Genomic DNA, 12500 nt, shown 5'->3' with positions numbered 1-12500 from the left:
CAGCCGGGAATTTATAATTATTACAGTATTGTTTAAGGGCCCTGCTTTGGGACTATGTTATAGCCTTAATTATGATGATTCAGATGCCTTTTGCAAGGGGGTGTGTTACGTAACTTTTGTCACTTGCTTTTACTCATACTATTGTAGTTTTGCTTGTAATTTTAACCTTTTTGTACTTCTTAATTAAGCTGCTTATATAAACCAGTACTTCGGATACGCACAACCATCGTAAATAGTTTTTAGTTTTTAGTTTTTAGCATTCATCTGAGTAAGGCTGAACAGCCGAAACGTCATTGAATCAAGTGGGACTAGTAAGAAGTTCACCCCACTGTTTTCTCTCAGTATTTATCTATAAATTTACGTGCGGAGGTACGGCATCCATTGGATCCTTCTGCTGTGAGTTCATTGTTTGTGTACACCTTCTTATTCTGCCTATGTATATTCTCTTTGCTTTCCAGGAGTGGTGGTGTCAGGGGTTGCTGTCCCAGATGAAGGTAATGCCTTTCCTAAACAGGACTTGGGAAACCATTTTTTACTTATACACAAAGGGTCTTGCTTCTTCTGTAGTAAAGTGTTTACCACGTTCCTTTGACATGTACGAACACAGAGTACATTATATTGAGTTCAAGCATGACATCGAAAAAAATTCATTTTAGAATACTTCTGTTGTTTTCAATAAGCTTGCGTGACGTATATTTTTGTTATTGTTCCATACCATCGCAACTCAATTTACATTGATTTCAGATGTTTTAATTAGAGATACGGAGAACCGAAGAGAGCGGATCCAATAGGGCGGCAGTCCAAAGAATTGATGACGTAACCACATTTCTAAGCCGAACTTAAATGAAGCAGTTTGAAACGTGCTTGTCATCGTATCCTAGGGAGTCACAAAGGGGCAGGGAAAGAAGAGAAAAGGATCCGGGGCAAGGGTGCTTAGGAAAAGAAACAACAATCTCGCGAGATGTGGTTAAGAATAATTATCAAAATTCAGAGATTTTTTTTTTATTTTTATTATTTTATCATTTACTTAAATACAGTACTTACATTACTTACAATACACCGTTACTTACACTGCGACTGCTACGCACAAAAACTATCTTAACTTACACTACTAATACTATTCACAATATCGTACTTTACATTGTTCGCTATACTTGCTATACTTGGCAATCATTACATATATAAAAAATAAATAAATAGATAGATAAATACCTTTAAAAAAAAAACAAACCTTGCTATTTATTAATGAGTGTCTAAAAGGTCACGGATGCTCGAACGCTTGGTGACTCCGTGGATAATTTGCTCTTTAAAAATACTTTGAACGCTGTTATGCTGTAAGATTTACTTTCTTTGGCTGCAGTATAGATGTAGTAACGGGCTACTATAAGGCACAGGTTGGTAACGCGAAAAGATCATATATTTTAGCATTGTTCGTTAGAGCTACCTTCGGCAAGTTACTAGAGTTCCACCAAGAGGCAAAAAGGTTCCAGAAAATATGGACGTGCCGACATTCTACGAACAGATGCTATAAGGTCTGCCTTACACCACACAATTGACATTCATTGTTTTCGAACGAGGCAACAAGGGCCAATTACTATCCGCATAAATTAGCGGCCATTTTGGAATAAGATGTATAAGGACTCGATGCTCTGATCAGTAAAACTGGCCTTAGTTAGACGAGCTTTAGATGTAGGTATTTGGAACGTTTTGGAGACGTAAAGTGAGCGTGCCTGCTGACAAGTCCAACATGAAATATTTAAAGGGTGTGTCGCGGACTGTCCTGTAGTAACTGATTCGTTTTCAAGATCACGTTTAAAAGCTTCTTTCCAGTACTTTGGAATGGCGTTGCACAACCCAAAATAACGCAGAAAGTTTGTTTTTATTTTATACTCTTTCATAAATTCAGGGAAGGACAAGAAATTTCCTCCTTCGTCTAGGATATCCGATAGAGTCTTTACTCCGGCATTATACCATTGTCGATAGAAAACTGATGGATTTTCCGCCGATTGTGATAAAGTGATTATTCCATAAAATCTCATTTTCTATTTCTTTTTTTTGGGGGGAGTGTGCTTGATAATCTCTTCCCAAGCATTCAAGACTTCGCGGTAAAAAAGTGGAAGGAAGGACAATTCAGGCAAAGTTTTTATAGAAAAATTGCATTCGAACAGCAGTGGGCCACCTACGTGCTGTAATAGATCGAAGGGTATTTTCTTCCAGGACTGCGTTTGAGGATTGAGGAACCGTTTTACCCGATCTGCTTTCAAAGATTAATTTATAATTTTATAAAGTCAGGCACATTAAGTCCGCCGTCCTTAATCTTACCAATCATTGTGGAATTTTTGATTTTAGGCGGTTTGTGGTTCCATACAAAACCTATCTTTGAAAGAGCTAAATTTTTGACAATGTTTATTTTTCCGTAAAGTGTGAGATCTCGTGATGACCAGATGTTAAGACATTTTTCTAGAGCAAGCAATCTTTTTTCAAAATTATCTTTTACGGATATTTCCGAGTCACGGGAGAAGCAAACGCCGAGACACACACACTTCAGGGGCCATTTAATGCCAAAGCGATTTGTAGATTGTGGATTGTTTTTTCCCAACCACATTGCTTCCGTTTTTGATCTGTTTAGTTCCAATCCCGAACAACTTTTAAAAGCCTCCAATTTCTCAAAACGTTTTACAACTGAATCTATGTCTCGCACGAAACAGGAGGTGTCGTCTGCGTTTTGTGAAAGCTTAAACTCGTTTCCCTTAATATTTATACTTACTAGTATCGACTGGTCATTTCTTAATGAATTTGCTAACATTTCAACAGCAATTACAAAGAGTAAACCGGAAAGCGGACACCCCTGTCTAACGCGTCCTTGTAATTCAAAGAAGGGCGTTGCGTAGCCATTATTAATAACGCAGCTTTGAAAGTTTTTGTAAAAAGTCTTAACCCATTGTATTAAAGGCGCACCGAACCCAAAAGTTTCTAGAGCCTTTATAATAAATTTCCATTCTAAACTGTCAAAGGCCTTTTTAAAGTCTAGAAACAATGCTATGCATGAGATATCTAACGTATCCGTGCATTCAATAATATCCGCGATTAAGCGTACATTTTGACCGATAAAACGGCCTTTAATGTAACCGGTCTGGTCTCCATGAATAAGGCTAGGTAGTACTTTCGCAATTCTGGCAGCGATTGCCTTGGTAGCAATTTTGTAATCTGTATTTAGTAGGGAGATGGGTCTCCAGTTATCCAGAAAAACCTTATTTATGTCGACACTTATCCCCGGCCTTGATATAAAATGATATTGCTAAGTAGAGCAAGCCGTGCACTTTGCAAGTGGTCGCACTAAGTTTGCTGAGACATGGAAACCTAAAAAAAGACAACTACAAACATGTTGGCGTTATTCGGCCACCTACGTGGCTATTTATTATATCATCAACGAAATCAATAAAAACCGCAGTAAATTAAAGCTCTGTTCAGCAAAGGTGGGGCGAGAAAAAACGCCAAGGCCACAGAAATGTGGCTGAACTACAGCCGCAAGCGAGAGTGTTTTAGCGAACTCGCACTCTAAAATTAAAAAAAAATTACAGGAGAAAAGAGAAAATAGAAAAGTACAATTAAATGGCATGTATATAGCAGCCCATGACTAAACCATAACATTGCATACGAGGAGGGGAAAATGATAATGGCAGAGAAAACAGATGTACCGCTGAAAAGTCACTGCGGAAGAGAACAATCAAATGTACTGACTCGCTGGTAGCAGCCCATGCCTGAAATACCAAGGCGCCAATGAAAGGCTAACGATGATTGACTGTTAAGAAAGATGTGATGTGATAATTATATTAAGCATTAATTTTACAGGGCACGTAGCAACCCATGCGTGAACTACGTAAGGCGTAGAAATGATAGATTAAACAATAGAGCTACTAACTACGAACTTAATTTGCAAGCAAACGCTCTGGGCGGATGTAAACCTTAAAGGCATGGAACTTCCAGCGGCCAAGAGTGCGAATTTGTGAATCAGAGAATCCTTTTTCAGCCGCATGCGATGCAACTCCGATTCGAAAACTGTGACCTTTGTACCGACGGGTATCAAGGCCACAGAATGACAAGCAACGTTGTGACTCAGTATTGAATTGATCGGCCGTAATCGGTGCCAAATTTAAATGACAAAAAAGCGGACCGGGGCGATTTCCTCTCAGTACGAGATAATCTAAAATGGCCTGCACAGGACAAAACTGTGCGGGGCAGTCTTCTCGTGATATTAATATCTCAAAAGGGCGGTTGTTGACGTTGTGTTTGTATTCGGAAATTACCAGCTTGAGGAAATGAGCTTTGCTGTCGGAAATTGAAAATCGCAACGTGCTAAATTGAAGAAAGGTGGAAACTGACTTAGCACTATTGGCTGCTAGTTTGCCGATGCAGAAAAACCCATAAAACGCTAAAAGGAACATAGCTCTGTAGAAAGTTCGTTGAAAAGCCGAAGAGTTGGTGAATCGAAGAGACCTTACGTGGGGTCGGAAAAACTTTTAAGCTTGTGTACGTAACTGAGTGCGGAGATGTACGATGCTATAGTTGACGGCGCCAATTGGTGGGCTAATAGATAAGAGATAAACAGAGCCAGCATGTTTGGACTCAAAGGAAGCTGGGGGCTTGCAGTTTTAAAAAACGGTGAACGAAATCTTGGAAAACAGCCCAAGCCCGTTGATAAAGTTTGCGAGAGCCCGGTTTTAATGCCGAACTGAGAAGATCCCTCAAATTAGCGACCAACTCTCCGGTAGAAGATTCGTCGGGACCGGAGTGGGAAATGGGTCTGCATCCGGTGAGATTGCCTTGAACGAGTCTATCTGAAAACGTGAGATAGAATCGGCACGACGATTTTGAAGACCAGGCACGTGACGTACTAGGCAACAAAGATTCAAAGGGCGCAAGAGTGCCATGATAAGTTTATGTTTGGAAGATTGCTTGTTAATAATACCAACTAAGGCGGCGTTGTCGGTAAAAAAGACAACACGCTGATTTGCCATAAGATCCCCCACACATGCACGGAAAGGGTAATGGGGAAGAGTTTGAGACAAGGGATATTAAGTGAACGCCACGATCCAGGCCACGCGCCATAAAACCAATGAGAACCAAAAACCGCGCCATAACCTTTCGAGCCCGCTGCATCGGTGAATAGTTGCAGCGTGGCTGATGTTTCTCAGCGATCGGATAAGAAAAAGGCCCTACCATTAAAACTGTCTAAAAAAGTAAGCCACAGCTTGATGCTTAGCGTCCTTATTTAAACGGATATGATGATGTGCCTTTTTTGATACCTTTGGTAAGGTCAATAAGGAGACGTAGGAAAGCGCGGCTTGGAACTACGACAGAACACTCAAAGTTTAAAAGACCGGTAAGGGACTGAAGCTCCCGAAGGGTAACTGTTCGACGTTTGTGAAATTGATGAAGCAACGTGCGACATTTTTGAAGCTTGTCAGGCGGCAATCTAGACTCTTGAGAAATAGAGTCAAGAGTGATACCCGCGAATTCAAGTGTGGCCCTCGGCTACACTGTCTTTTCATGAGCAATCGGCACTCCGAGATAATCGCACAGGCGGAGAAAATTCGCCAAATCGGCTTTGCATTTTTCTGCAGAAGGGGCCACGAATAAAAAATCATCTAGAATGTGTAAGACGGCTGATGCCCTTAATTTCTGTAACGAGAGCCACTCCAAAGCAGTGCTAAAAGTTTCAAAAATGGCGCACGAAGATGAGCAACTCATCGGGAGACAGCGATCGAAATAATATTTATCCGCCCATTTTATCCCAAGCAAGGAATAGTCTTGAGGATGTATAGGGATGATACGAAAGGCCGATTTTATGTCGGTTTTTGCCATGAAGTAGCCAACCCCCAAACGCTGAACAATTTTCACTGCCTGATTTATGGTGGCGTAATGAACAGTAGAACAGTCATCAGGAATGTTATCATTAACCGAAAAACCCGAGGGATAGGATAAGTGTTGAATTAAGCGAACCTCGTTTGGTGTCTTTTTGGGAACTATGCCATTGGGCGAGGAGCAAAAATCAGGAAAGGGAGCGTTGGTTAAAGGTCCAACAATCCTGCCAGCATCAAGTTCCTTTTGCAATTTAGACATGACCAAATCCGGGTTTTGTAGGGCGCTTTTCAGATTAGGAGACTCGAACCGGCGGGGCGTGGTTGCCAATAAATTGTATGCGAAAACCATAACGAAAGCCATGGACCAAATATCTAGCCAAATTAGACACATAATCTTGGAGCAAGAATTCAAGCCGATCCACCTTTACGGGCGTGACCGGTGAGCTGAGCAGAATTGAGGACGCTGGATATTCCTGATTTAGGGGGTCCGTGGCGAGTGTGGTTCCCGGACGCGGAACAGTGACTAGCGGGGTGTTTTGCCCCGCATTTGTAGCAGATATGCTCGTAATTGCAGCCACTACAGGTTTTCCCGGCATGAAATGTCCAACAAGTACCCTTGGGAAAGGTACGTGAACGAGAACGGGGTCAATTGTCATGGGTTTGGTTAGCGGGTATTTTCCCGCGGGAATTCACCATCGCCCTGAGCCATAGTTCCCAGTGAACTTGATCCAACGGGTGTTGTTCAAGCGCATCTGGTTAAACTGATAAGCTGGGCTATCGGAAAAATGAATCGGAGAAGGAAATTCCTTAGAGGGGCGTATTGTAAAATGACCTGAATAAAAAATGACAACAGCAAGAGCGTGTGTGCTAGCGTAAAAACGTAATAAAAAGCCGAGTTCCATAGCGGTGTGAGAAAAAACAGCAGCCGAGTGCATGGGACACACCTAACCTACTCGGTGGTCGAAAGGAGTGTACACCCGTATGGCTTTTGTAATTAGCTCACAATAAAAATGACAATCTGGGGTAGAAAAGACTCAACCATTGGTAAATCAAAGGCACGTGCCTTTGCAATAGTTCTACGGGCAACACCATGCCATTTAATTTTGCAGGCTTCGGCAATGAGAAAATTGGCGTTAAGGTCGGGATGAGAGGCAATAAAGTCTTTTAAAAGGCGGATAAAGGAGTGGCCAAGAATCAATACCCGAGGTGGAGCCATACCAAACGTTTAGGGAGAATAAAGCCCTCTAAAAAAGGAGCATACAACTTGCCTGAAAAATCTTGATAATCCAAGTTTAGTCCGTGAAGGAACAGCTAAAAGCGCCAGTCGCGGAGATTGCAATCCCTTAACTAGACCTATCCTTACTCCGCCCTTATCTATGATTGGCTCATTTTTCTGGCTGAATGCATATATTGACCCGAGGAGGTCAAAGTCGACGACATAAATAGCATCATTCCTTACAGTAATAATCCCCCTTTTTTATCTTTTTTTGGAATAAGTGTGATTATTCCTCTTTTTTGCGAAATCGAGAGCTCGCCGATCTGGAAGGCGTAATTGAAACTGTCGACTAATTCCTGTCCTAACTTCTCTCAAAATTTAAGATAAAATTCGGCAGTTAAGCCGTCCGTGCCAGGAGACTTACTCCTGGAAAATTCTTGTAGAGAGGCATGACATTCTTCTTTTGTTAAGCGACCGTCAGAAGTGTCGGCGAGTTGGGCGGTCACTTTTGGAAGTGTCGGGCTTTCAAAGAACTTATCGAAACAGGTGTCATTTGGGCTTGTGCAGGTGGAAGTATAATGGTTTTGGTAGTACCTGTGTTCCTCTTTCAGGATTTCGGTGGGGGTAACCAGAGTACGATCATCGGCTTTTAATTTCGTAATGTAATTATTGGAACGATTTCGTTTCTCGAAGTTGAAGAAATAACGAGTGCTACGCTCTCCTTGCTCCCACCATCTTGCTTTACTTCTAATCATGGCGCCTTCTGTTTTGTGCAATGAAATCTGTTCAAGTTTCAATTTTACCTCATGAAATTTTGCTATAGTCTCTTGTTCAGGGCTCGCACACAATTTGTGCAGTGATGAGAATTGTTGCTGTAACAAAGCCTCTTCATTCTTCTTATTCTTTGCGATTTGTTTGCAATAAAATATTGTAAAGCTTCTGATTTCCATTTTCAGCATGTCCCAGTATAGCCCTTTATCCTGCAAATAGCTGTATTTTTCCTTGTACTCCGGAATTTTTTACTCAACCCCTCGACGAAACAATGATCATTTAGAAGTGAATTATTGAATTTGAAAAAAAACAGGACCTCTCTTAATGAAATCGTCTGACTGGATGTTGAACGATACAGCTGAATGGTCAGAAAACGAAACCGGAGTAATGATACATTCTTTCACTTGTGTAAGCAGATGTTTTGACACCAACCAGTAATCGAGCCTGCATTGAATTGCTGATGCGTTCAAATGCCAGGTGAATAGTGATTCATTAGGGTGAAGTTTCCTCCAGAGATCCACTAAATTAAAAGAATTGCATAAATTAAGAATGGAATCAACTAATTGTTGTTTTTGCTTCATAGGCCGTCCCCCTTGTTTGTCTTTTGGTGTTAAACAACACTTCAAGTCGCCACCTATTATGATGTTCTCGTCGGCATACTTTCGCTGGCGGGATTTTAAAGTTTCAAAAAATTCTAATTGCATTTTTTGATCATTCGGAGCATAAACATTGATAAAAGTAAACCTGAATTCGTCTATTTTGGCGCGCAGAATAATTAGTCGACCTTTTTGGTCAGTTTCTTGGTTTTCCACTTCAACATCGAGGGATGGATTGAAGAAAACGAAAGTGCCACTACTGTGTTTTGTTCCGTGGGAATAAACCACCTAGTTGCCTCCCCATTCGGCTGACCATACTCTTTTCAGATTTCGTGAACTATAACCCTCTTGGAGGAAAATTACTTGGAACCTGCGCTCATGTAACCATCGAAAAACTTGCCTCCTTTTACGCGCATCGTTTAAGCCCCTAACATTTAGCGTAGTGCAAAAAAAATTGTATGCCATAAGCCATGAAGAATGAAATGATTTAAACATGTGTACATACCTGCACTTCTACTTTGCGCTGATTGGCAAACGATCTTGCTCGAGAAATTGGAGTCCAAGCGTGTGATCCATTGAGCTTTTACAGTGAAAATAACTTTACCCTTAATAAACAATATACACAAATACATATATCTATACACTAACACATATACACTAACATGCATACGCTTACTAAAGAGAGCCCTTGGTGGCTCAGTAGAAGGTGAATATAACTCGAGTAGTGCTTTGAGCTAAGATTAACCTTACGAAGCAGACCCAAAAGGGAACGAGCGGGGGTACGCTGACTCCGAAGCCCACTTATCTTACGCTTTGGTGACTTATTATGATCTATGTAATTGTCCATTAATGTAAAGTTTATCATATATTTATTTGGCGTCATGACCGGTCTTCTTTGCGTTCTTTAATATAGGTACCAGAAGCTTCCTTTTCTCGTCAATTTCTTTAGGGAAATCACGAGCAATTGCCAAATTTGTGCCACGGAGATTCTTTGCTTGGGCTAACACCAATTCTTTGTCTTTGTGGAACGTAAATTTTGCAATGAGAGGCCTTGGCTTTGAGTTGTTGGAGTTTGATTTTCCGATCCGATGGACGCGCTCGAATGAAATCTCCTTTGAATCTTTCTTACTTAGTTTCAGTTCCTCTTCCATAAACCTGTGTAGAACATTTTCAGATGTTTGGAAAGACTCATCCTTTTCTTCAGGTATATTAAAGAAGTTCATGTTGTTTCGGCAGCTGTGGCTTTCCAGTTTAACTGATCTTTGTTTTCTTCTTCTACTTGCTTGGTTAGCGACTTCACACCTTCTTGAAGCTGTTTGATTGCTTTATCTTGTGCATCAACCTTCTTGTTAAGCGCTGTGATTGAAGAGTGAGCGAACTCTAAGTTGGTTTCTAACTCCTCATTCCTTTCCTCAAGGCAGCTTTGCTTCTGTTTTAAAGTGCCCCTAACCGCAAAATGTTTTTTTCGATGCAATTTAACGCTTTATCTAGCTTCTCTTTGATTGCAGCAATCGAGTCCGCCATGTTGTGACATGTACCACAACATTCCTCACAGTAAGTTAAGTTTGAGAACCTTTGCTTCTCTTTCTTCTCTTTCGGCTCCCTGAGTCATCCTTGGTTGTCTCTTCGTTTTCTGACATTTTGCTCGGCTTTTGGGTCTCTAATAGCTGATTACATGCCTTTTTACGGCGGAGCGCGCGTCCGCACGTCTGATCACTTCGAAAGCTTGTCCTAGTCCAATCAGAGATAATTGACTTCAAAAGAGACAATAGGGAGTTTAAGAAAGGACGGCGGCTACGGCAACGACAACGCCAAAAAGCAGTAATATTATGGGTTAAAAGATCAAAATGCTCGTGCTGCACGTACGGCACGCATTTTTAAACAATTCTTTTCCGTACTCGTCAAAAGTACTACGTGAAATGACCAAATTTAAGGTTTTGACGACAACGTGGACAAGCTACCGTGAATCTTTCAGTCTCACTCTTTACTTAAAATCTGTCTGTACCAATCCAGTTTTAGGACACTTCACTCACATTGAATAATATAAACAAGATGAAGTAATCATGAAATACTTAAAACAGCTCAAAGTTATATTTTGGGCTTGACGTTTTCGTCTCAGTAGCCGTCGTGGTTTCTTAAAGTCCCTAATAACAACCGTGATGATACATTGTAAAGAACACTGTGGAGACACCCTAAGTATTGATCGGCAATCCTCATTTTTCACGAAAGGGAAGTTTGAGCAACCTCTGACATTGACCACTTTAATTTTTCAGGGGATGTCCGTTTGGCCGATGGAGGAGCCCTCACCCAGGGTAGGGTTGAAATCTATATGAACGGTTCTTGGTGGACTGTCTGCAGTAACTGGTTCTCTTATGCCGAGGCTAGAGTAGTGTGTCGCATGCTTTGGCTTCCTGAAAATCCTCTCGTGTACAGGAATAACCCTTTTGGAGGGAGGAATGGATCAATACTAACCGAGTGGTATGACTGTGATGGACATGAGTCTTCCCTTCTCAACTGTGCTAGACGTGGGTTAAGTTACTACTGTTCACACTATTCGAAAAGTGTTGGGATTAGTTGCGGCCCACTTATTATGTCAGGTGAGTGACTATGCGGAGTAAATAATACACCGTCACCGGGTTTCATCATGTCATCAACGCCAAGTTAGTAAACCGTTAGTTTATTATTAAAATGTTAGTTTATTATCATTAAGTAAGTGTTTTCGTTAGACTTGCTCCCCACTGTGTCCTCCACGCCATTTTTGATTGAATCTCTGAGGATTTGGTCCCATACACTATGTTGACTAATTCATTAACATTTAGAAATGTTAAAAAAACAAGGAAATGGTAGGGATCATTAAAAAAATGTCCGCACGATTGCCCTGCAACAAGGAGCTCTCACTAAGGTAAGATGGGTTTCAATTGCAAATTTTAGCGCAGTTTGAATTGTCCTAAAAGCAACATGAGTCTTCCATTTTATCAGAAGATATAAAATCAATTGCATTTTAAGCTTTTTTTTAAACAACACTTAGGATCATGGGATTCTCTTACGAGTGCAGAACTTTTAGATTATCTTGTACCTTAGAAAGCCCACTTATGCGGGGAAAGGGAAAGCACCCACTCTCATAAATATTGTCGAGAAGATTCCGCATCCGTTCAGCGCGATGAAAAGACCTGTAGACCATTTTTTTTTTCACAACCAAGCGCGATTTCGTCACGTGTAAATCCGCCTAAGGCGATGCAGATTGACTCTGTTGTAATTCTACAACGTGTCCATAGTATGTTCTCAACGAGAACACTAACCACTGCGTTGGAATTAAACAACCTTGACCTTTTTCTCTGGTATACGAAAGATATATGTTGTGGTTTAATTTTGTTTTTGGTTTGAAAAGTTCATTTTTTTCAAACCATTTTATTTTTTCTTTTAGAATACTGCCCATGTTAACATATTTTGATATATTTCTGCAATTAATTTCATGGAGTATGTATTAAGATTAATAAACTTGAGAAATCATTAATTAAAGATTATTATGATGGATTGTTGTCTGTGATGCTATCAAAGACAAGAATAATTATTTATGCATGTGAACAATATTTTTTAGTGTTTAGGGTTAAATTCTCAACTTGGTGCTAGGTGATAAGGGTTAGGCTCTCAATTAGGTTTACGCACTTATTTGAGACAGTTAGCATTTGCAGACTGCCTACAAATAGCTGAGATAAACAGTGTTTAAGTCTATAAAGCACCCATTTCAAATAGCGCTAAGAAGCAGTATTAAGTGTCAGACACTGCGTTCTAGGTAAGGGTTTGGCACGCATTGTAGTGATAATAAGGTTGGAGTAATCACGTATTTGCAGTGTTTAGTCTAAAACAACCGTTGCCTTGGTTTTTGGGTTAAAAATATTGGCTTATTGTTGGTGATAGTAAAGCACTCTTTTACATGTAAGGTAGGAGGATTAACTTTGTAAAGGAGCTACGATGCTGTGTCAGTGGGGAAGTGAAATAAATAAAATGGTTTATCAACTGAGTTGATATGGTGAATCGATCACTGTAAAGAAA

General features: G+C 40.5%; 1 protein-coding gene across 1 annotated transcript in view; it reads left to right on the top strand.

Moving 5' to 3' along the window:
- Nucleotides 1-12500, top strand: part of LOC138033207 (galectin-3-binding protein-like) — a 40705-nt gene that overhangs the window by 8906 nt on the left and 19299 nt on the right. The window contains exons 2-3 of the mRNA XM_068880972.1: nt 459-494; nt 10721-11044. Coding sequence (XP_068737073.1) covers nt 459-494; nt 10721-11044 — 360 coding nt within the window. The remainder of the gene's footprint in view (nt 1-458; nt 495-10720; nt 11045-12500) is intronic.

Source organism: Montipora capricornis, chromosome 14 (genome assembly GCF_036669925.1).
Source record: "Montipora capricornis isolate CH-2021 chromosome 14, ASM3666992v2, whole genome shotgun sequence".
In the NCBI taxonomy this organism is placed as follows: Eukaryota; Metazoa; Cnidaria; class Anthozoa; order Scleractinia; family Acroporidae; genus Montipora; species Montipora capricornis.
This window is presented reverse-complemented; position numbering and strand designations above follow the sequence as displayed.